Below are 26,441 nucleotides of genomic sequence, written 5' to 3' on the forward strand. Positions count from 1 at the left end.
TTTTTTCTTCCATCTCTTGTGTTCCTCTCTGTCCCGGGCCCCATGCCCACCACCGACCAAGCACACAGAATAACCAATCCCCTGGCAGCAGGGTCAGTGCCACCCCAACAGAAGACTACTGGCACTGCTGCTGGCCCATTTTTTGCTGGGTAAGGGGGTTGGGAAACCTCACTGACCCAAGGCAATCCTCTTTCTGTGAGCTCATGAAGCTGTGGGGCTGCAGGGACTTCAGAGTGGACAGATTGGGCTGCTGGGACACGATGAGAGGTTTAAACATACAAAAAAACCATTAGTTTTAGTTTATAACTTAGTTAAATCTTAGTTACTCTTAGTTAAAGTGGTCTGAGAAATGTCCATGCAGGGGTCTGTGCTCGCTGTGGGGAAATGCCTCGCCTGCCTGGAGTTTATGCGTAAGTAACTTCTCAGTATTTGTCTTTTGGCCATGTTTGGACCAGGATTAATCATTTTCTTCTGTAAAATCTCTTAGAAATGGTAATGCGGTTTGTTCAGAATTAATGCCATCCATGCTGGCACTTGCGTTAATGCAGCTGGGGCTCTTGTCCTGTCTCCTGAAAGTGAAAAACAAGGCTTTTTTTCTTTGCAACATCCAATGGAAAAAAGTCTCTGCCCTGAGGGTGGGATTTCGACATTGGGGGATCCAGTAGTGTTTTTATTCGGTCACTGCAGGAATGTGCAGAGGAAGAGAGGGGGACTGTTTGGTGCAACAGGGACGGGCCGACTGGGAAATAATGATGGAATCATAAGTTTTCAATTCCCAGAAAATAATTTCTTCACTTATTTTTCCCGCTCCACGCTTCGGAACCCCTTCATCTGAGCCTGCAATGATCCCATCGGACAAACACAGCTGAAAGGTCGGACCAGGTTTCTGTGAGTCCTGCTAGAACCTGCGTTAGTTTGGCAGCAGTTTCCCGTCATAACAGCGCAGTTACACCGACCTTGACTGAGTGATTCTCTTTCTAAACTCTTATGTTTTAGTAAACGCACTTCTCTTCCTCTGGTAAAGAGACCCTGGAGGTTTTTACTTGTAAGTCACTCCCATTTATAGGAGCTGAGCGTGTCTTTGCCAAATAGTACTTCCAAAACGTTTGGGGATATTACTGCCACGTTTTCTTACTTCTAAATAACAAACACACCATTATAATAGAGTATTGAACCTCTCGTGTGCTATGGCGCAAATTTTCTACATGTTTTCAATGTTTGAAGGAAGCATCCCAGGTCAAGCTTCGTTTACGCAAGTCCTTTCTTGCGTGTCCATAACGCCATATTTTATGTTTTTTGCTTTTGTAAAGCTGTTTGTGATTGTCAGCCATGCAAAGTAACACATTACACTTAAGCACTGTACTTTAGTAAAATGTGAGGTACTTGTACTTTGAGTATTTCCATGCCCTGCTACTTCTACTCCACCACAATTCAGAGAGAAAATGACACTTTTTACTCCACTGCGTTTGTTTTAGAGTTATTGTTTCTGGATACTTTGCGTGTTAAAATTTTACATACAAAACATATGATTGGCTAATAAAATATGATGCATTGCTATAAAATGAACTACCCAGTGGTATATAGTGTAGCTAGTTAGCTCCACATTGACAAAAAACCCCCATTACAATGCTGCTTGAATATTAATGCATCAATAATGATAATCCAATAATATAACAGTCTGAAAGGGGCTGATAATACTTGTTTACTTATGCAGGGCTGTTCACATGGAGTATTTTAAAAGTGTGATATTATAAGTTATAAGTTATTTATAAATATTATTAGCATTATTATTAATTAATAATTTATTTGTATAGCACTTATAGCAATAAAATAATATATACAAGACAACCAGATAAAACTAGCTAAAACAAATAAAATTATAAACAAATGACTGAAAAGGCAACTTTAAAAATCAGGTTACTAGAAGTGAGAAGCTCTAACAGCAAATTCTCTGATATGTCTCAGCACAATAAGAAGACAAACATGATGATTTCAAGGAGAGAGGAGCAACATGCGCAGTAGACATGTAGAGAACGTCTGGCTCCAAAGTAACGACTATAACTTTCTAATCAGAACACCAACAGGGAGCCAGTGCAGAGATGCCATGTTCTGTGCAATATGCCTTAATTCTAGTACAGCAGCTGAATTTGTCACAAACTGTAAACAGGAGAGAGGTTTTTTGCTGATGTCACACAAAAGGAGGTGGTGCCAGTCCCATGAAATGTTCCCACTTGGACAAAAAAGTTTTTATTTTCTACTGGATACACCCAGCTATTTGAAGAATTCAGAGTGATATACTATGCAGATGGATTTGATCTGGGAGTTATTACAGTGTTTCTTTTGTTTGGGACACGCATACAGTTTTTGACACAAAATATGACAATATGCCAAGAACATTAAGTAGTGGGCAAAAACTGTATGGCAAGGTCCAGCGCAGTTTTGATCTTGCAATTTAATATTTATAGCTAATGATGACCAAGCAAACAAATTCTGGAAATGTATTAAGAATTGGAAAGGGTGCTGGGGGTCACTTAACTTCAAGCAAATAGTTTGGTGAAGTGATGCTGTTGTCAGGGCTTGTACTGAATGTATGAAACTAAAATATCTTTTGTGTTTCATGTCACATTGCTCTGGGTTTGTATGAACTCAAGACGAGACAAACAAGACCTTTGCAGAAATATGATGGGATAGAAAGTTATGTCGAGACAAACTGGATGTTTATCTTGTGCAGAATAAAACAGGATGCCCTCCCTGGTCAGAGTTTGGACAAAGGAGTATTCACATGAAGGCTCTCATTCATCAAAGTCATGCGATACAGTAGAAGTAAGTCAAAGGCAACTGGTCTTCATGTAACCTTTCAGACATTTTGTCATCCAAGAGGCTCAATCAGTTTCACTGAGTGATGTTGAGTAGCTTCCTGTATTTAACCATTGTGGGTGACTGACATCACTGGCTGGGTCACTGAGGTCATCACTTTCATGAGTCATTACAGTATGTTTTTAGCTATGCTAGGCTAGCATCGTGGCTCTAGGGATGGCAATGTCGGCCTGTTGGTCAGTCCACCACTAGCACCATTATCAGTTCAAAATTAAAATGTGTCCACTACTTTGGTTTATGACTAAATACCCGCAAAACAAATGATATCATCATCAGCCTCCGCTGCAATTTGTGTTTAGTGCTAATTAGCATATGTTATCATGCTAACACACTAAACTAAGATAGTGAACATGGTAAACATTATATCTGCTTAAAATCAGCATATTAGCATTATCATTGCGAGAATGCTAGCATGCTGACGTTAGCATTTAGCTCAAAGCACCGCTGTGCTCAAGTATAGCCTCACAGACCCGCTAGCATGGCTGTAGAATCTTAGTCTTGTCTCAGTTCATATGGAGGGTGACACAAATGCACAGCTGCAGCATCATTTCTAACTATGTCCCTGTCATGGTAACCTAGGACTGATAACATAACTAATTCTCAATCAGTCTTCATTTTCTACATTTTGTGTTTGCACGTGTCAACCTGCTGATGACACTAGAAGAAAAGTCAGGGGATCATCCAAGTCATTAGGATTCATCCTCTGGGCACCATGAATATACGTACCCTACCACATTTTCTGACAATCCATCCAAAAGTGGAGACACTACTAAAAACCAAAAATGTTAACCTCATGGTGGCACTACAGGAAGTCACGGGATCACCAAAGTTAGTAAGCTTCATCCTCTGGGGACCATGAGGATGAACTCTTCAACATTTCATGGTTATCCATCAAACAGTTATGACCTACAAAGCCAAAACTACAGAGGGAAATGTTGTACTTTTTACTCCACTACTCCATTTATTTTAAAGTTTTAGTTACTTGTTACTTTGCAGATTCAAATTATTATACAAAATATATTTATAGTTATACATATATAGTTAAAATGAAGCCCCAGTTTTACCAGCAGCAACATTAAAGTTATACAAACATTAATGCAGCAATAATGAATCCAATCATATAATATGTATCACTCTGTCTGAAATGGGCCATTCTGCATGAGTACTTTTACTTTTGGTAACATTAGTTTAAGTAGGCCTATATTTTGATGCCAATACTTTTGTACTTTTACTCATGTACAAGGTCTGAGTAATTCTTCTACCAATGCTGACCATCCCTAAAGCCAAGCTGATGTGGTTAAAAAACAAGCTAGCAAGAGTGTTACAAGCCTGATAAATCAAGACAGGCCAGAGTCTAAATAAAATACCTTAAAATGTACAAAGGTTGAAAAATTAACATGAATATCTAGGACTCTTTTGTATATGAAACCAATTAGAATGCTTAAAACAACAAAATCTAAATGTGCCGTGTTTAAAGCTTCGGTTTTTCTCGGTTTCGTCCCATTAAAGTTGGACACCCTTCCACATCTATGCCTGTGCTGTCACCAGTGGCGCGCGCACGGCCGATGGACACACATGGCTAGTGTTGTTGTTGCTCCGGTGATCCACGTGAGCACCGAGCAGCGCTTCCTACTGGCTCGCTCGCGGGACGAGAGAGAAAGAGGCTGTAGCGTGTACTCCCGACACAATTACAAAACCGAGAGACTGGAAAGAGAAGGCACCCAGCCCAGGTTGTCACATGCTAAGCTGTTAGTGGTTTTAACGGAGACAGACGGGGAGGAATCCTTCAGCCTCCGCATGCCCGAGGGTCGCGGTGAGTCGAAAAACTAAAAGTACTTGTGTGACAATTAGGCGAAGATGATATTTTTCCTCGCTGACCATCGTTGCATTGTTGGGGCGAAGCTGCTGTTTGTCTCCTCACTGTCTTGAGCTGCCATTGCATCAGTAAACTTGTTTTTTTAAACTAGTGTTAAAGGAATTCCTGGGAAGTCGTGTTTAATGAGTTAATGGGAAAAAGGAAGAGAAAATAAAAACACACACACACATGGAGTTGAAGGATTGAGACAATCCAAATCATTCTGAGAATTAGCTGCATGTCACTAGCGTGTTTTCCTAAATGGTTGCTCTGGAGATGTGTCCAGGCGAAGTACACTTGCAGAGTTTAGCTGTTTTTTTCCAACTTGGGAGATGTTTTGGATTTTTCCATATTGTAAGCCTTTGCCACATGGACTTGCTATCTTTGTTCCAAGCTTGCAGCTTGCACAGTGCATGAATAAGGAATGTGTTTTTTGGTTTGACACATTTTTTAAATTTACATGTTTGCCACCTTCTAGAGTTGCATCCATACAGTTGTTTTTTTTTAAAGAATTATGTACATCTCATTTTAGAGTTGCAGATTTAATAACTTCCCTCTTTTTGCTATATGTTTGAAGTCATGCTGAATGTTTTTCTCCTCCTTGGTCACCCCCCTTCCTGGTAAGTGTCTACATTTCACAGTAAAGGACTCAAGGCTCAATGTTATGTAACACTCCCATGTGTTCTTACATATCACAATGGATAACTGCAGGAACAAAGAGATAACTGTCACTTTCCCTGCAAGATTAAAAAAAAATCAAAAATTGCTATCAAAGTATTGATTAGTCAATCAACAAGAAAGTAATAGGCAACTATTCATTAATCATGAATATCTTTGGGCGTTGACTGTTGGTTGGACAAAACAAGACATTTGAAGATATCACCTTGGACTCTGGGGGACTGGGGAACTGGGATAGACATTTCGTACTATTTTCTGAGTTTTTTTTAATTGTTAGACTGATTGAGAAAATAATCTGCAGATTGATTGATAGGCCTGATTAAAATAATCATTAGTTGCAGCCCTATCTCAATTTGAAGCCAAACCTGTTGAATTTCATTGTTTTCTTTCACTGCAGCTGATTTTAAAAAAAAAAGGAAAACAGGAAATCCTTGTGTGTGTGTGTGTGTGTGTGTGTGTGTGTGAACATGGATAAACTATGTTGATAGTCCGTGCAGGTACTGTAGTATGGGAATGAAGTGGGGAGGTGAGTGTTGAGGATAATACACTTGCCTGGGGGAGGGGTTTAAGAGTGCACATGTGTCCACAACACCCAACCCATTGAGTCTTTTGCCTCATGCTTAATTCTACGACCTCATACTTGCTTAGTAATGAGTTGAAACTGGTTTGTATTTGACATTGTGATCCCTGTATTTGTCAGTGAGCTACATGCAAGCCAAAGGAACATGCTGTCAGTATTGAGACATGGGTTTTGTCTTAAAACACAGATCCAGGTTTTAGATGAACTACATGGTTGAATAATGCAATTACACAAATACAAAATTAAGATGCTTTCATAGAAATGAATTGTGTTGATCTTGCTGGGGAAGTGGCGGTTACCTCTTTGCTCCTGCAGTTATCCACTGTGATCTGTAAGAGCACATGGGAGCTGTGTTATATAAGACCATTCCCCACAACTTCAGACTTAAAGCAAAAATAGGAAAGTTATAAAACACGTCTTATGACACAGTTTAGTGTATGTTCCTGTGTGCTGGGTTACCCCATGAAGTGTCAAATACTAAAGTAACCTCAAACACTTGGTCAGAAGGCAGTAGTTCATTTGTACTGTAGGACATATGAAAGATGCAGATGCAAGGATTATTTTTCTTCATTTAGTCTATAAAATGCCCAAGATGACCTCTTCAAATAGCTTGTTTTGAATTCCAAAACCTGAAGATCTTCTTCTGAAGATTTTCATTGAGAGAGTCAAGCAGCAGATCCTGTAGAGCTGAAACGATTGGTAGATTTACAGAAAATTAATCAGCAACTATTTTAATAATCAATTCATCACATTTTTTATGGAAGAATGCCAAAATTCACTGGTTTTAGTATCTCAAATTTATTTTATTTTTTTAAATGTATTTATTTATTTTTTTCTTCTATGAAAGTAAACTGAGTACCGCTTGAGTTTTGGACAAAGCTTTCACTATTATTTTTTTGGGACCAAATCGATTAGTCGATTGATTGAGAAACTAATTGGCAGATTAATTGATAATCGATAACTAAATTGATCATTAGTTGCAGCCTAAAATAATCACATTTGACAAGCTGGAACCAGAGAATGTTTGGGATTTTTGCTTGATAAATGACTTAAAACAATCAATAAATTATCTGAATTGTTGCCGATATGTTGATTTAAACATTTCAGCCTTAATGTTGTTAAAAAAAAATCCAACCTAAAAGTGTGTGCTCTGTTAAAATTGAAGATTCCATTTTTGGGCTTGTTTAGTTTGTTAGGTGTTGTTAAGTTTTGTTTTGGATAACTGTTGCATGATGTCACATATCAGATATTTTAATGAACTGGCAGCAGACGTCAGGTTTTGCTATCTGTCTCCCTAGACTCACTTTTCAGCACTGGTGTTCAAGGTTAAGAAGAAATTCATTGTAGATACCAATTTCTCCACTGACAGTAGTCTCAGTGGACCATACTGTAATGAAGTGCAATACTTGTATTTTCCTGACTTGAAAAACTGGCTAACTGACTTGATTGCATCGCTCCTAGTCCTCTCTTCATCAATGTGGAAGGCAAACAGGTTGATGTAGCAGGTTAGGGCATGCCCTCTGGTTACTGACAGGGATTCTGGGAAAAATACCGTAGTGAATCACAGATTACGCAGATGAAAGTTGGTATATGATTAACCATAATGAATTATCACAACATGCCACACAGTTACTCTTGAATTCACAAAAATTTAATTGTAAAAGTACAGAATGAAACATTTTTCCTTTCAAGAAATGGTCATTAACCATCGGTGAACTGACCGGTCAATTACTGTGAGTGTTTTTAGGTCTGTCATCTCCTGGCCTGAACATGTTTAAACAGTACGGTAGAATACAGAATGAGCCGAGGCTGTCGTACATGCAGTACAAAGCATGTGTGTCCATCTGTGTGGGCAGCATGTTCTCTGCATAGACTTCTTATTGTCAGCCTCTGGCCAATAAAGACGTCCATTGAGAAAGGTCACGTGATGACACCACGAGTGAGTGGGAAAGAATTTCAGATGTCAAGAGAAGAACTAAAAAAGGAAGGAAGTGTTGTTCAGTTCAGAATTGCTACAGGACTTACAGGTAACAACGGCAGTCTGGAGGTGAAAGGGGCATACAGATGTTTTCACGGTCGCTGTTAATCACATGAGTAGTCAGAGAAAATATATTTTTCATGATTCCTCCCTATGTTTGCTGAGTAAACACATCAGCGCCACTCTGCGCACACACACAGAAAACAAAATGGGTATCTTTCAGTCATAAAGTATTACAGGGGAACTCCTGTCATGGAGAGTTCTACTGCATATGTGAAAAAAGTTGTATAAAGTTTTTTGTGGCTTCAGGGGGAGCTGTGTGAAGTCTGATTAAATTGCCTCAAGTGATGTCACTTGAGTCAGCATCCAGCTAACTTAGCTTAGCATAAAGATTGGAAATGGCGAAACAGCTAGCCTGGCTCAGTCTAAAGGTAACAAAATCCACCTACCAACACCTCTAAAGCTCACTAATTAACACATTTTATCTTGTTTGTTTAATTTTAAGTGTGAAAATGACAATTTGCCATTTTCATATTAGTGTACAAACATGAGAATGGTATCGATCTTCTCATCTAACTCTCAGCAAGAACACAAATAAATGCATTTCCTGAAATGTCAAACTTTTCTTTTAAAAGTGTTTGTCAGAGGGTGTTCACATTCATATTGGGTGAACAGTGTAGGGTATGTAAAGTAAGTAAAATTTTATTTATATAGCACCTTTCAAAGCCTAAGTTACAATGTGCTTTGTAGCCTTTTTATACTTAGACCCCCAATTTTATAACTATGAAATGTGACATACTGACAAGACAACCAAGGAGTTTTTTTGTTTTGTTTTGTTTTGTCCAAACAGTTGTACGCTCTTGATTGGCCAAGTCAGTTACATGCCTTCAGTCCAAATGAGCATGTGTTTCAGCAGCTGAAGACCAGACTGAAGGCAAAAAGCCTGAAATAAGCATAAAAGTGAAGATGGCTGCAGCACAGACTTTGCAGAAGATCACCAGGGAAGATACAGATAGGTGACAAATTAAAGGAAAAACCTACATTAAGTGTTCTAGTAAAGTGAGCCTCCAGAAAAGCTTCACTACACTTAGGCATAGATTCTTAAAATCTCTTGAACTCTACTGAAGAGATAAACACCATTCTTTCAAAAGATATTCCCTCATTTTGTGTTTTGATGAAAGTGAGATTTGGTGGCAGTGAACGCCATAATATAAGATTTACATCCATTTATACTCATCAAACCGTTCAGTGACTCCTCCTGCCCTGTATGAAAGCATCTGTATTTGTTTCTCCTCATTTATTCAGGCATTTCCTTAAATGCGTCTGTCGAATCAAGCACATCAGACGGTCATTGACTGCAAAAGACTTGCAACCAAAGCTAGCTATGATGGTTATATGATTTATTTATTTTTTTTAAATAAATCTGTCAACTTGTCTAAAAACTTTATGTCCCGTAAAACCGGGGGACTGTACAAAACCAGCTAAAGTCCCACCTTCACGAATCAGCACCTACACCTTTTAGTCATTGTTTCCTTTCAAATCTAATACATTGAAGACCATTAAAAAATGTCACTTTTTCAATACGTTGACTGCACCATATTCACTTTTGCTGCGTCAAAACGTAGTTATCGTGTAAGAAAAGAACAAGTGTTAAGGGGAATATGTTCATGGGATGGACAATTTCACTTTTGGTATCTTATCTCTGAAGCTGACAAGTTGCTTGGTGAAGCCATGAATCATATACCGGTTAGAATGATTTGAAGAATCAACAGTATCGGTCTGGTGTCAAACAGAGGTGAAATCATGCTTGATGAAAACACACTGTGGTCTGACTGATTTTTTTTTTTTAAAGGGAGTGCTTTGCAAAGATGTTACCACAAACTAAACTGGAGTAAACAGTTCTCTACAAATCATGTCTACAAACAAGACGCCTTCTGTTTCACCCTGTCATGACTTTCTCAGAAGTGCTGGACAGGAGGAAGATCTCAAAATCTCCAAGAAACCACAGTCAACTTCTAATGGTGGGTGTTATCTTTTGAGGGAGAGTGCATGCAAGATTTAATAAACCGCTTACACAAAACGCCCTTGTCCCAGCCAAGTTTTAGAGAGGCTCTGCAAAGGGAAAGCAAATTTTCAACATGAGATTTTTAACCCCATCATATAGGTCTGTATCAGGCAGCCTAAAAGTATGTCTTGTCTAACTCAGCACAAATCCATGTGTTTTATACAATGTGAATACTTCCTTCTTGTCTCATGAGAGAAAGTGGAGCAGAGGGCTTGCTGGCTGACTCAGTTATTCCAGCAAGTGAGCAGGAAAGAAGGGTTGGGTGAAGAGGAATATGTTTTTGGCCTATGCATGTTTGTGAGATCTTCACATCAACACTGTCTGTAACATCTTGGGTTTTGTAAATCCTTGGAAACTGATTTTGAAAAGTCAATGGTGTGTTTTATTATTTCACATACAGGGTGTTTTGTCTTGGAGATCTTGGAGAGTTGAGTCTTAATGCAAGTTAAGTTGTCAGATCAGATTGTTTTCCCACTCATTTGGTTGCATTCTCTGGTTCAAAAAACAGCACTCACTTATCAATTCTTCAGCCTCTTCATTTTTAGGAGGACCAGTATGTTGTGCTGAAGTTTTGGCTCTGGTCTTGAGCTTGAAACTCTGATTAAGTGCTGTTTTTGCATGAAAATGGTGTGCAGCTTAAACACTCTGTTTGAAGCTGAACACATCATTTTCATCCACTCAGACCTCTGCTAATGTACAGTAGGTAGTGTTTGGAAATGAAAACCGGTATGCCAGGACCTGTCCTTGTCATGCATCAACGCAACAGTGTGTCAATTTGTTTAGATACGAGCATGCGTGGCTAACATCACAACAGTAGTGAAAGATGGATCGCGGTAAACGCTCAGAAGTGTGGCTTCACTTTATTAAAGAAAACAACAAGGCAAAGTGCAATGCATGTGGGAAGCTAATTAGTTGTAAGTCAGGTTGCACATCAAATTCATCACGTGTCATCAGCCAGCGCTAGCACCTTCAGTAGAACCAGCGACACACCATTTTCTTTGGCAATAAAGGGAAAGATGACCAAAGAGAAAACTGAGGGGTGTCAAATACCATAGAATCCACAAGAAAATGTATGTACTGACTGTGGATCATATGTATTTACTTTGTGAATGTTCAGTTAAAAAGACTTTGAATTTGCCTATTTTAATGAAACAACGTCAAAGTAAAGAATCAATTAAAAGATAAAGATATTTTGTTATCTAAACATTTGACCTCCTTTTTTTTTTATTTTACCATATTGGAATTGAAACTGGGAATTGATAAGCAGAATTGGAAACAATACCCAACCCTAACAGTATGTTTGTGCATGTATTTGAAGGAGAATTTTTACAGTCAGGACACTGACATATTTCCTGGGTCATCAAGCTCTGAGGAGCCACAGTGCATAATTGTCTCCTGAAGTCATTGCTGAGTCGAGTCCATGTCCTCAAGAGTGTTTTTCTAGTTCATATTCATGTCCATGAATATCGAGTCAACTGTGCAAAATTCATTGTACCATTAACATTCTTGAGTTGTTTGGCTCCTTGAAGGCTGTGTTCCCCCTTTTTCATCTTCCTCTCATAGCCAGTTATAATCTAATCTATATACAGTACATTTTGCATGCATAGACGTTACCATTCAAAACACATCCCAATCTTAAATTTACTATTCCAGTCATTGCCACCACATTATGCTAATAATCTGAATTCAAATGAGCATTTTTTTTCGTACTGCAGGGAACACAGTGGCTTTTCATAGCTATTGTCATCGACACAAGCTCTGTGTGTGTGTGTGTGTGTGTGTGTGTGCGCGTGCTCTAATGTTTTCCAGCTGTGATGAATGCAGGATTTGTACCAGTGTGCATGCATGATAGTGCTCAGAGTGTTTGTGTATGTTCTCCATGGCAGAATACTCTGTGTGTGTGTGTGTGAGAAGCCTAATTTCCATCCAGTGCAGTGTGTAACAGTCATCCTTTGGCCCCTGTTCTCTCAATGCTTTAGCCTCCACAAAGCTCACTTTGTCACAGTTAACAGGCTGGGCCCTGCAGCTGGGTTGCAGTAAGCGGCGATCCCCTCTCGTTGCTCCCACACTGCTAGAGAAGAGCCCCTCGAGGTACGGGCTGTCTGGGGGAACATTTTTATTTTATTTATATAATATATAATATGAGAGAGATCTATATCCCCTAGGCAAGGTTCCTAATGCTACTTGCCTACCTCAAGCATGAGTGACATTCGGACGTCGTCCAGGTCAACAAGGTCCACGTCAAGTGCTGGGGAACCAAGGCAACTTCATGAAAAATGGGGTACTGGAACAAGACATTCAGGGACACGAGCAGAAATATGGAACTGTTGCAGTGCTACTATACAAGCAACCCCAATGAAAGGGGTTATAAGCAGAGGCTATGGGATATATGGATTCTTCGAAACCCAAAATCTACACTGATAAAGAAACAACTCCTAGCTCAGTGTTCTCTCCACCAGCGGCAACTGCTATCACAACTAGAGACTGATAAGGTACAACAAACATACCGCTAACCCAAAGGGGTTCCAGGATGACAGGTGGGGGGATATCATCATCGTCCCCACACTCTGAGATCGGGTACCATGTTGTGGTGTAAACTCAAACAAACAGCCCCTCCTGTTGACGGAGAAGGAATGTTCTGTGTAATATTGGCTCTCACAAACATGTTCTTATTACAGTCACTCACAGGCCACTGCAATGTGACAATGCCAGGCATTCTTCAAATCGATGTCTGGGTATGTCTCAAGAGCAACCACAATAAGAGATTATTCTCATTATCAGCTCCAGTCAACAAAGCCATCACACTCGACAACTGTCATATAAACTTTAATGCTGATACAACACCATCTGTGATAATCATTGCAAAACACAATGTTCAGAAATCCAATATATTGCAACTGTGTCAGTGTACATGTGTCAGTATATTAAGTGTGCGTGTGTGTGTGTACACACATGTATGTGTGTGTGTTTATGTACTGTATGTATGTTTACACATTACTTTAAGTACATTTTGGTGTTAATACTTCTGTTCTTAATAAGTAGGATTTTGAATGAAGGACTTTTGCTTTACTAATTGAGTATTTTAACATTGTGGAATTGCTTCTTTTACTAAGGATTAAGGATAGGCCTAATACTTTTTTACACCACTGCCAGAGGTGAGATGGTTCCAAATTTTAAGAGCCAGAACCTCCAAAAGCACAGTCTCTTCCTTTTTAGTTTAAAGCCTGAAGCAGCGAACAACCAACAAACTGTGATCAGAAGACCTCAGAGACCAGCTGGTGACATAGGGCTGCAATAGATCTCTAATGTAGGCAGGTGGCTGACCATGCAAAGTTCGAAAAGTATTAACAAGACTCTTGAAATGGATTCTGAATTTAATGGCGAGCCAGTGTAGAGAAATTAAGATTTTACTGTTCTGTTGTGTCTCATTGTGTGTGTTTGTTGTGTCTCTTTGCAGTGTTTCCAGTGTGGCGGGGGATTGGGGCCAGTAGTGGTGCTGGAGGCGGGTGGAGCCAGGGCTGGGGACGCTGCTTGCGATGGGAGCCAGACAGTCCAGGACAAAGGGCCCGGATCCCGGTATTTGATTACCCTGTCTGGTTAGTCCTCTGTCGTGGGGGACGTGCCAGGCTCAGGGAGGTTTGTCAGCGAGGGAGGGATGCCATCAGACTGCCCACAGACATGCTCAGCATCAAGCTTCCCCAGCTCTTTGACATCCACCAGGTCCCCAAGGTAAGGAATGAAGGAGACCTTCTCTACAAGGTTTACAAGGTACTCGGTAGGTTTGTCTCATTTTATTCTGCTATAAATACCAAATCACCTATGGTGATTCTCAGTTTAGGAGGTAACTCACCTGTCACCACCTTGGGGCAGGTCCTCTACAATCCCTGATTGTATAAAATAGGGGAACTGGTGTGGCATTGGGTCACACAAGGTAGTGCTGTGAGCTCCATTAATCAAGTTATTAAGTAAAACTAAACGGTGAGGGTGAATGCATTGAAAGTTATAGACAGAGACAATTTGGCATTATTTGGTGATTTTATTGTCAAATGTGTCACTATTAAATTAGTAAGTAGCCTATTATTGAAGTTTATTCTAGGTGTGGGTGATAGATCTAGCTGGATTATTTAGATAACGTTGTGTACTATATTTAAACCAGCATTAATTGTTAGGGTTTTTTTTGGCCACTCAGGGGGCAGTCCAGCACAATCCAGTAATAACGCATTACCATACTTATAACCTTGTTGTGTAATAAAGCTGTGTAATAATTTTGACAAATACTGTATGTTTCAGAGATGGTAACAGTATAGCCAACAATCAGTACTGTAGTTATCAGTGTTCTCAGAGGGTACCGTGAACACAGCATTCATTAGCAGTTTTATTTTGATTGGACACAAGGTCAAAAACTCTACCCATGACTTGCTATGCTAACATTAGCTAGTCAACCTACTGAAGATCAACTAGTTTTTGGGTGCTGAGTTGTAACTTTAAGTTAAAGAGAGAGCATGCATTTTACCTAACTGACAAAGAGGAAACTCACTGCCTCAAGATCGGACACCCCATGTTGTTCCTCATGTGTCAGCTTCAGCTCTGCCCGGTGTATTTGTTAGTAGTAATGCGGAGGTAGTGTGCAGAAGGGTGGGTGGTGCTGATGGCTTCTAAGAGCTCAATATAACTGTACCACAGTCCATCGCTTTCTTGTGTACTTTTAGAAACATTTTAAAATGATAAATATGCTAAAGAAAGACTATGTATGAAAACATGAATGAAGTGCATAAATTCTACGAGACACTAACTCTATGATGCATTCAAAGTAATTTTTAGTCAAGGGTGTGGTTATCCTTTAACAATCAACCTGCTTTTGTTTATGGTGTTTTTAGTGTAATTGGTGTTAGTCCTTTTGCAGAGTCCACAAACATGGTTTGAAGTAATTTTACTATTTCAGCTCTAATAGTATTTTAGGAAAGTTTAATTAATATCATGATAATACCGTTAACCGTGTTATTTTTTGCCATTAGAATGAAAATTTTATACTGGCACATTCCTAATTATGTTTTTGACAGGACATATGTACAATCATCCCAGTGTTCTTCCACTCTACCTCTGCATCTTCATCATACTTCAACTTTTTACCTCACAGACTATATATATATATATATATATATATATATATATATATATATAGGTAGACTGAAAACCACTGTAGCGGTTTATCATAATCTTGGTGTTGAGATCCTTCCAAGGGGTCACAAGATAAATCTCAGGGGCTAGGAGATTATTAATAGAACAAGAAAGGAAAAAAATACAAAGTTCTGCTGCACATTTGTTTTTCGTTTTTTGTTTGTTTGTTTTTTAAGTTTTCTCTAAACTATGATTGTTTTTCTTGTGAAATGTTGGATGTTTTGCTATTTCCTACCTCTAAAAGTTATTTGAAAGAAACAATAAATGTTGGAACCTCTCAAAACTCAGACATGCAACTTGTGATGAGGAGCTGCAAGTAAACACTGCTTCATTTTAAGGCCAAAAAGGCTCGGCACCACTGCACCGAAGCACACACTAATGGTGAGAGGTCATAAATTCCAAAGGTATGGTCCAGCGCACCCTCTGCAAGCTCCAGGGATGATGCCCTCTGACCTCTCTTTAGATGGGAGCAGGTGAAAAGTGCAGGGATGAGCAGACTTTTGTACAGTGTAATTGCTCACCTGGAATGTCTTGTTGGTCCTCAGGTGTTCAGGGAAGATAGCATCATCTCTGGATACCGTCACCCGCGGAGCTCAGCGCTGGACTGCGTCCTCAGCAGCTTCCAGATGAACAACGAGACGATCAACATCTGGACCCACTTCCTGCCAACATGGTGTGTGCAACAACATGGAAATCATTGATTTTTTTATTTTATTTTTTTTATTTGCCAGATGCTCATTTAATGTGTCTATTTTATTCGGTGCACTTTTGCAATGTGTTACCATTGCCTTGCTGCACCAAAACATTCGGCAATGACCACAAGATCATCATTCATTGCTGTGTACAACTTGGATCTGTGTCACCGATAACCGTGGCCGGAGGCATTATGTTTTCGGTTGTACGTCCCATTCTCATGAACGCAATATCTCAGGAACACCTTTAGGGAATTTCTTAAAATTTGTACTAAAGTCCACTTGGACTCAAGCATTAACTGATTAGAATTTGGTAGTAAAAGGTCAAGGTCACTGTGACCTCACAAAACACGTTTTTGGCCATAACTCAAGAATTGATGACCATATTTCACAGTTGATCGGACAATGAATTGGTGACACTTTTGACTCAAAGGTCAAATGTCACTGTGACCTCAAAATGACCTTGACAAACACTTTTTTGACCATAACTCAAAAGTTGATGCAGTAATTATGATGAAATTTCACACAGCTGTTTAATGGGATGACTTTTTCTACCCAAAAGGTCAAAGGTAATTTTTACTGTGACATCATGTCCTGGAATCATACATATCTATCATCAATATAGTGATAATTCTCATTTAGCAAAAAAATACACTTTTATTCAATTTCTTAGTATTCACTTCATAGATTATGAGTCTGGACAGACATGTAAACTGCAACTGGACTGGTTGGTGGAGGCATACAAACCTGGGGCGGTAATTCTAGTTTTTATTTAAAGTATACCGAAATGTAACATATTTGCATAGACACACATTTTCCCAAACGAAAGACATGGAATAATTTTTATCTAAGACAATGATGCGACTGAGACCAGAGCAAATCTAGTTGTATTCAAGACCAAGACTAAAACTAGCAGTAAAATGAACACACGTTAACTTTTCAGCTGCAAAAACATGATCAGTAGAAGTATGATGATCTTTGTTTAGTATCTAAGATGTAATCCCTTAAATTCTTCGTTGTGCTGGAGAGAAAATAAACAGGTGGATAAAACATACTCGCAAGATTTTTAGTAAGGTGGCAAAAAGTTGAGGCAGGATCCTCAAAAATATGATAAGCCTGAATGAAAATAAACACGAGACTGAAACAAGTCCAGGATGTCAGAAATGTCCAAGTACAACAGCCTTGAAAAGTGTGGGACAGTAGAAGTCAGAGAGAAGCAGTTTTGAGCTGAGTTGATTATTATAGATGTGCTGGAATAAGACAAAATGGTGATTTGCAGGTACTTCCTGTGGCGTTTCTGCGTCCTCTGCTCCACTCTGAACTTCCTGACCGACAGCTACACCTGGCCCCTGCTGGTGTACATGCTGCTGATCTGCATTTACCCCTTCACCTCCAGCTGTGCACACACCTTCAGCACCATGTCCCCAGAGTCCCGCCACATCTGCTACTTCTTTGACTACGGAGCGCTCAGCCTCTACAGTCTGGGTAAGACTTCAGAAACGGTGGTGGAATCCTATAAATGCAAGGTTTGGTGCAGACATTTTGGTTTCCTGCAGAACTCCTTTGTGTATATGTGAAGTTATCATTGTTTTTTAGAATATCACAGAAAATTTTTTATAAAATAAGTCAATAACAGTGCAAATATTTTGAAGGAGTTTGGTGCCTAATTAGCAGATAATTTGCATTTTCCCCCCATTCTCCTTTTCGTTACTTGTTACTTGGAGATTTTGTCCAAGAACGACATTTTTAGGGACATTTTTTTTCCTCCTGTAATATGTTGTTTTTCTGGCAAATGACAGAATGACAGCCAAGCAATCAGTCAAAGCATTGTTGCATCTGTTTGCCTTTTATCATGTGGCTATAATCAGAGCATGTCTGATTTCCATATCATCTCAAACTACATGTAATGTTATCTCTCCTTTCTGCCTCCCTCCTGAGAAATAATTTGTGTCATGGCTTATCTGCACACCAGACAGCGTTTGTTTGGCCTCACAACAATTTCTCCTATGAATAATATTTCCCTGTCTCTGTGTATCAGCCTTTATAGAGGGATTTCAACAAAGAATAAACAAATAACATATCTGTCTTGTAAGAATTCAGAGCTTGTTGCACAAGTGGTCATTTGAAAATGTTTTCCTGCAGCATCTGCTGTCACGCTCTGTCTGCCTATTCCAGCCAAGTCCATAAATGCAAGGCAGATTTATTTTGTCTGCCTATGACCTTTTAGATTCACACGTGAATTGTGTAATTACAGGTGAGCCTACTGTATGTATTGTCAGTGTATATATTCACAGTTGCACAGTTGTGTGTGCATTTCAGATTATACAGTAGTGTTTGTCTTTATGGGTGTGTTTATGATCCCTACACCATATATAAGATCCAATCTGCCGACCAGTAGTCAAACAAACATTAATTGAGGGCCTCTTCAGTTCCTTTCACAAATGCTGTGGTTCCCGGCAGTCAGATCCTTAATCTAAGCTTCTTAGTGTCAAGATTTGCCCAGTTTAAAATGTTCAAAAGTCCATTTCAGGGGTATTGAAACAGAGAGTACAGCAGATGCTCTCTAGGGAAGAAGATGACATCTACACTGTGCTTCTTTTGATTGCAAGTCTTCAAATAGCTCCAGTACACTGAAAAGGTTTTGGGCGGGCATATCCTTTCTTGAAATTAAAAACGACCTCTGAAATCGCGTTAGATTAGTCACGTTAAATGATTTTAAACACAAATAAATGAAAAAAGCCACAATGTGTAGAATATGAAAGCTGCTTCGGTGACCCCCAGTGGTTGTATCAGAAAAGACACTGTAGCAGACAGACTGCACCATTTTTTTTTTTTATGTGGATTGTCTCACTGCCACCAGAAAAAACAAGTTGTGGCTTTAAATACTCCCCCTCACTCTCTTCTTTCTTCAGTGAATGTTTGCTCTGTGTTAGTTTGTGTAACATAATTGTTCTGCCTTTCTTGCAGGTACTGTTGAAAAACTGATTTAGATCTCATGAGGCCATCCTGGTTTCATTTTGTGTGAATGTGTTAAAACACTTACTAGTTGTACAAAATGAACTAAAATTAAACTTTTTTAGATTTTATTTGTTTGTTTGCATATATGATATGTACAGGAATACATTCATATATATATATATATATATATATATATATATATATATATATATATATGACAGTTTTACCTACATGTATTTAGAAATACATGAATTTAAAGTAAGCAGAAGAGGTAGGAAGCTAAAAGTTTATACAAAAACCTCTCCTAGAATTACATTAACCTCTCAGGTCTAATCAATTAACATTTTTATCAATGTCCTGTGTTTGTTTTCAGGTTGTGCTATAAGCTATGGGTACTATGTCATACCAGACAGCTGGGTAAACAGCTGGCTCCATCAACATTTTGTCCCCATTGCCATTGGAAACACACTGTTCTGTACCAGTCTGTCCTGCTATTCCAGGTAAGAGGCTGGTGCCAGGTAAAGTCAAGTAATTGTTCTCAAGGAAATCAAACATGAATTGTCCCTTTTAACATTATGCCCACAGGTTTGAAGGATTCGAAACAGATGTCAAGAAAATACAAGATTTTAATGTTTCCCTCAGAGCTGTGTTGTTGCCAGACTGAAAAACGCCTCTGAAACAGCATAACGCCGTCATGTGACACTTAAACAGACAAATGAAATTCTTTTAGGCTCAGCAGCTCTTAAAGACACAGTGACCCACTGCAACTATTCCTTGAGTTATGGTACTGCCTTTGAATGAGGTGGGAGATGTTTGGGAGTTTAAAAAGTATTAATTAAACACCTGTCTTATTTTATTCCTTTATTAATTTGGAGCTATCAGTAGCAAGTCTATTCTAGCCTGGCAGTCTATTTTACTTAAAGTTGAAGAATTGTTCTAGTGCTTAACTGAGCTAATATTATATCATCGTCGTTCAATGTATTTTGCCCTCTGGGTGTCAATGAAATCCGTTCTGGGGTCTGTAGATGGGTGGTGGTGGGTCACCACAGGGTAATTATTATTTATGTATTGTTTTGTTTCTGTATGTATACGTTTTCTATTTGCTATATATAGATACAAATGAATAAAAACAGTTGATTACAAAGACAAGTTAATGATTACTGCCCTCCGTTTTATGTCCGCAGGTTCCTGGAGCTGCAGTTCCCACAGAAAAGTAAAGCTCTAAGGACAGGAGCGTTTGTCCTTCCATTTATATTTGACACTGTTCCTCTGTTTTACAGGGTGAGTGTCAATATTGGGCATTTCTATTTGTGCTTCTGATTTTATATTACACATATTAAAACAGCGTGGATAAATGCACACTTGCATTCTTCTGACTGAATTTGAAGCCTTCATTTCCACTATGAACTAGCAAAAGCCACAGAATGTGTTGTTTTGTGTGTTTGTGTTATTATGTAAGGGCTCGGTACTGATTAGTGCCAGGCTTTAATACTAGCAGGACTTTGACTCACTAACCCAGAAACTTATTTCCTTTCGTAATCTAATACAAATGTATCGCTGCCATCAATTAATTCCCCTAATCACTGTGATGATTAGTTTGTGCAATATGCAAGTCATTTGTCTGAGGGGTTTTTTGGTCCCTAACTAGGTAAAAAATGCTGGTAACAATGCTGTAACCATCAGTGTTTATAACAGTAAATATCCATTAGGTACAGAAGTCCACATATTTTAAATTGGTGGGGTCTGTTGACATTTTCAATCAGTATTTTATCTTCTCCGTTGCTTTTGAAGGACTTTGAGATAAATCTGTTGGTTTCTGAATATATTTAATTTCAAAAATCTTGCTGTTTTTCTCTGTAGATCCTTCTCTGCTGCGGGGGAAGCTGCAGCCCAAGCGACGCCTTGTCCAGTCACTGTTACCACCTCCTCTTTGCCTTCCTTACCTGTTTCCTGTTTACCGCCCACCTCCCGGAGAGGTTGGCCCCAGGGCGCTTCGACTACTTTGGTATGTCCTTCGTGGATGTTATGATATAGGTTGTAACTGGCTTGTTTGGCTTTGCACAGCATATACTGATTAACACTTTGAATCTTGATGCCAGTAAGGAAAATAAAGGCAAACTGACTGTGAGTGTGTCACATGCTCCCCTTACTGAGGAAACAACAATGAAAGCATATAGGAAGTTGCTCCAGTGGAGTTATAGATAACATTTTCACTGGGCAGCTCCCAGGTGGGATTGAGTGTAACTTTATGAATTGGAAGTTTGAAAAGGAGCAGGCATGTAAAGGGAAAATGCTAGCAATATCCAAATGCTATACTGAACATCATGTGCTATTTAAAAATTTGCACTCAGCAGTAAAATGAGCAAAGTTTTACCCTCCACATGGAGCTGTAACTTTTGTATATGCAGTCTTTTGTCTTTGGCTGTTCTTGAATGTTTTCCCTGCTGACTACTGGACAGTTGACACAAAACAATGGCCCTGTATCAAACAGACTTTTGATTTGATAGCATGTGAACTTATGCATACTTTTCTGCCTGTTTCTTTGCTGAATGGACAGTTTTTACCCTGGTAAGGTTTCAAACAAGATGTGTGTTTTATTTAATGTGTTGATGTGTTTGTCTAAACATTTCTGCACACGTGGTTCACACGCTTCTCAATGCAAAGGAAGAGCTGCTGTGTTTGTTACTGATTGTGTAAAAGAAGAAAAAGGGGAGATGGTTTGCTAATGTTTTTAAAAATAGCTCACTAACAGTAGTTGAAACACAGTAAAGTTTAACACCAAATAAAAATGGTAATAGAAAAATGTAGAGTCTCTGTTAAATAAACAGCCATCTCAGCTTCACTAAAGGTTTAGGAACATGCTTCGACCAGCAGATTTAATTTTTTCCTCAATAACAAGCTGCTCTTCATAACACTGCATCTGATTAACAAAACCTTATTTTAACAAATAAATGAATGAATTATTAATCATGAATAAAAATTATAGTCTCTGTGGTGTAATCTGTAAGTGATATTTTAATGCTGTTGGTGATCTGACTATTCTATGTTCCTACTGCATCGTTTAAGCTCTAATAATTTATCACTGTTTATGAGCTTAGCACAGCCTAAGGTGATTTCTTCAAATAGCTTGTTTTATTCGACTAACAGTCTAAAACCCAGAGATTCAGTTTATTATTATAAATGAAGAAAAGCATAAAATCCTGACATTTGAGAAACTGGAAACAGGTCATGTTTGGCTTTTTTACTTGAAAATTTAAATTGGCTCAGAAACCACTGCAAATAGGGCTGCAACTAACGATTATTTGTATTAACAATTAATCCAAGAATTTTTTACAGTTTACAATGATATAAAAAGCAAAAAAGCAACCAAACCTCATGTTTGAGAAACTGGAACCAGAGAGTGGCATTTTTGCCAGATAAAGTATTTAAATGATTAAAGTTGGGGTATGCGATTCTAATCCAGTACACTTCTTTTTGTCAAATTCAGTGAATACAGTATCTCCTCTAGCTAGCTGTCTGTTCAGTGTGCGCTGAAAAAAGTCTGGTGTTTCACACAGCCCTGGCTCTGTAAATGCTAAACAAACAAAGTGACTCGGACCGAGCCACACAACACTATTCCACCATTTCCAGCCATGATTTGTGTGTCAGGTGACATTAAATGACTTGCCCACGGACATTCAGCTTACTTTCTAGTTTGCCAAGATGTGCTGTTGTTGTGATGTTATCTATAGTAGCAGGAGAGTTGTGAGTATCGTTGTCTGGAGCTGGTTTGCTGGCTCTGGGAAACCGTCTCGTCCTCTCTGGCTGTTAGCTTCGCAGCAGCAACTGTAGAGACATTTTGCTAACACACAACCTAGCTAACGTTACTTGCTGTGTCGTTGTTTGATCTATATCATGGTATTTGTCATGGTATTGGATTTCTCCAGAATCGTATTCCCCACCTTTTTAATCAGTTATCAAAATTGTAGCTGATAAATTGTTTCTGTTGATTGACTAATTGATTAATCAACTAATCGTTTCAGCTCTAACTGAAAACAGAGTTTACCAGTTGGCAGTGTAGAGGTGACTGATTCAGCCATGCGCAGTTTCTAAATATTTAAATTTTAGATTCTCACCTTTGTTTCACACATTGACACTTGTCATACAGGCCACAGCCACCAGCTCTTCCACATCAGCGCTGTGGTGGGGACCCACTTCCAGATGGAGGGCGTGATAGCAGACATGATGTCACGGAGGGCGTGGCTCGTGGCCCACGGAGCAACGCCTTCCTTCCTGTGGACCATCGGGGGGCTGGCTGTCAGCCTCGTCCTCAACCTGGGCATCATCGCCATTTTCAGCACCCCGCTGCTGTGGAAACCCTGCCACAGCTCTAACCAGCCGCACACATCAATGTGCGACCGCAAGGAGCAGTGACGGCGTATTTTCCACCAACAGCCACAAAATGGCTGATTCACTTTCCAAAGGAAAGGTTTGGGCTGTTTGTCTGTCTCAGCAGTGTGTGTTTGAGATAACTATTAACAGTTCACAGTAGTGCTTGTTTAACACCATTGGTTTTATCATTCAGAGATAAAGATTTTGATACATGTTCAGTGCTAAAGCATTTTTTTAACAGCGTTATACCCCTGAAGTATTTGTTCATGTGTTTACTCAGAAGCTGAGGACCCAGTCACATTTATTGAAGCCTTTTTCTGATGTAACTTTAAGCTCATATGTGAGAGGCTGAAAACATGTCTACTGTGTACAAATATCTGTTTAATTTATTTTTAATGTTCATCAATGTGCATTTAGAAAGGCTCTGGGTTAAAGGAAGCATGCTGTAGTAACACAAGTGCCTTATCGTAGACCTACACTTCATTTACAATGTTTACAGTAGATCACTACAAGGACAAGTTTAAATCTCAAACTGGAAATATCTAATGTCGCAGTTTGCAGGGATTATATTTTGAATTAATGATGCTTCTTTTTGCATGTACTAGGCCAGAATCTCCTTTACTTTAAGGATTTATTGAAAATATTACTTGTAACTGGATTACTTGGTTGGTGTGGTTGTTCTGTGTATAAAGCAGTCTTCAGGGTAGACAACCCTCATAACCCTCATTCAACTCTACATAATATAATGCAGATTGGCTTGCCAGCTCTTATACATCCACCTATTGATTCCACTCTGCACGGACTGGAATTGATTTGCAGGCCAGTGTGCTTCTTTTTCTGATTGCCTGCCTTATTATGAACCCCACGATCTGCCCTCAACATGAAGAAAAAAAAAGTTACAGTGCAGTGGTGATTATTAAGACAGGTACCATTTTTATAACAGTACGTTTCCATGGCAACGCTATGCTGGCCTCATGCCCCCTGAAGGTTTTCAACAATTTTTATGTTCTGAGTAAATGGCACCATTTTCTCTTGTTCTTCCATCCTGTATCATAAAATCTATTCTGAACATTTATCATGTAGAATAACACTCTCATAATCACAACCCAAAAATTAAAAAAAAATAATAATAATAATCAGTGGTTGTAATTCAACTTTATGCATTTGCATATTTATGTGTGGTATTTTGGTGCATGCTCAGTATAACAAACACTCCTTATATACTGTGGTTTCTCTTTTTATCCCATGAGACTGTTGTATACATTCACCACTAAATGTGTCTTATATATTTATAGAATTGTATTATATTTATTGCTTGTTTTAGCATAAACAGGAATGACAATGAGTACTATAGATGAGGTAACTAGAATTCTTAATAAATTAACTGAAATAATGATCCTTTTAAGTAATTTGTGACTGTTATTGAGCTTTCTTTTTCTTAAAACAAAAAGTGAAAAAAGTGCAGAGAGATTATTTCACTAGGTTTCGAACACTAGTCAACCTGTTTCAAGAGTTTCCTAAAAATACCTGTCTCTATTGGAGCTGAAATGATTGGTTTATTAATCAATTAGTCAAGTGACAGAACTATTTTTAGAATCGATTAATCATTTGAATCACTTTTCAGGCAAATGTGCCAAACATTTTTTTTTTTTAGATTTTATGGGCAAAACAATCGATTTAATTGAGATTTTTATTTTAATCTATAAATTACAGATTCAAAAAAATCTGAAAAACTGGTTCAAATGATCTGATTATTTCACTTGTTTTAAGAAAATAAAACTTTAGGGACTTAATAATGGACAGAAATGACTTGATGATAAGATGCATAAATTAGATAATTCATTAATATTATTGTCATAGCAGTATTGTGTGTATGTATGTATATATGTGTGTATATTTTTATATATATATATATATATATATATATATAAAATATACACACACACACACACTATGGTTCAGAGACAAAAAAGTATTGTTTAATAGGTTTCAATGGGAGACAGGGTGCCACACATTACTAAACATCTCTGTTGCAGCACTAACATACTGTAGGTACAGATTTCAACAATCCTTATTTTACTTGACAAACATGCGGAAGGCTGATCTGTATAAAACAAGTTTTAAAGCATGTAGGGCACAACTTTACACTTAATTCCACCAGTAACACCAGTAGTTCGTTCACATAACCCACAGGAAACACGCGGCTAATACACACGCACACAAACGTCTGTTAACTGTGTTGGTAGAGAGTTTAATAAGAGGGGAAAATGTATGTGATAATATGGGAATGAGGTGTGTTGAGGTCCATGCTGGATACTGAAGTAGAAATGTCAGACGCAGAGTGAATGTGTAGAATTATAAAAGAGCACACACACACACACACATGCACACACACTTTTGTATTAGAACTGGGGAGTTGTTTAAGATGTTTTCAAGGTTAGTGCGCAGAGTATAAAGTCACATCGCCCTTTATGTCGCACACAAAACAGAGCAGCATTTGCCCTCAATAATGTTTCCACCAACTCTGTTTCTGTTTAATCTCTACCCCTGTCGAGCCTTCATCGATTTTTATTTTCTCTACAGTTATCATCTTACAGCATTCCTCGGTTTGACCCTGTTGATTCTTGGAATTGCATCATTACTGGCTTCTGATGTGGTTCTTTGCTATTCTCACCTCACTCATTCTCAGCCGTTCGGTGCCTGTAATGTGTTAAGCAGAATGACAGTTATAAAGCTGATAGATGGTGAGTGTTGAGGCTTCCACATCAGATAGATCGATGCTGATATTGCTTTTCTAAATTGCATTTTTACATTTATGTTGACCAAATTATCAATTCCGAGTCCAGAAACTCTCCAGACCTTGTTACCTTGAAAGCTATTTGTTGTGTAAACATAGTTGGTTTACTCCTCAGTGGACAACCTGATGCAGGTTGTAATTATCAGAAAAAATTGGCACTTTTCTTGTAACGACTTAAAAAGAAAATACAACATACTGAAGGATGTTTGATAACGTGAAATAGAGAGCAAAGACGAGTGCGGGATGAACCATTTGATACAACAATAATATTTCTGTCAAAAAAGGTTTTGAAACACAGGGTTTGAAAGAGTTATTGATGCCTTTTTAAAAAAATGTTTTATACAACCTTTCTTTTGATTATAATGCTCTGTTTGTTCCTTGTCCGTTGACAACAAACTACTCTTAAAATGTA

General features: G+C 38.6%; 1 protein-coding gene across 5 annotated transcripts in view; it reads left to right on the top strand.

The window, feature by feature from the left end:
- The first annotated feature begins 195 nt into the window (after window positions 1-195).
- Window positions 196-26,441, top strand: part of paqr6 (progestin and adipoQ receptor family member VI) — a 26,341-nt gene continuing 95 nt past the window's right edge. The window contains exons 1-8 of one of the 5 annotated variants that reach the window (XM_044207791.1): window positions 196-410; window positions 13,491-13,762; window positions 15,757-15,884; window positions 17,183-17,388; window positions 19,235-19,361; window positions 20,046-20,142; window positions 20,722-20,866; window positions 23,009-26,441. The exon at window positions 23,009-26,441 is cut by the window's right edge and continues 95 nt beyond it. In XM_044207791.1, the coding sequence (XP_044063726.1) occupies window positions 350-410; window positions 13,491-13,762; window positions 15,757-15,884; window positions 17,183-17,388; window positions 19,235-19,361; window positions 20,046-20,142; window positions 20,722-20,866; window positions 23,009-23,274 (1,302 nt within the window). In that variant the 5' untranslated portion in view covers window positions 196-349 and the 3' untranslated portion in view covers window positions 23,275-26,441. Of the gene's footprint in view, window positions 411-674; window positions 889-4,427; window positions 4,691-9,838; window positions 9,990-13,490; window positions 13,763-15,756; window positions 15,885-17,182; window positions 17,389-19,234; window positions 19,362-20,045; window positions 20,143-20,721; window positions 20,867-23,008 lie in introns of those variants that run through there. The other 4 variants (XM_044207793.1, XM_044207792.1, XM_044207789.1 and 1 more) reach the window with 4 other exon arrangements.

This window comes from Siniperca chuatsi, linkage group LG9 (assembly GCF_020085105.1).
Source record: "Siniperca chuatsi isolate FFG_IHB_CAS linkage group LG9, ASM2008510v1, whole genome shotgun sequence".
NCBI classification, from domain to species: domain Eukaryota; kingdom Metazoa; phylum Chordata; class Actinopteri; order Centrarchiformes; family Sinipercidae; genus Siniperca; species Siniperca chuatsi.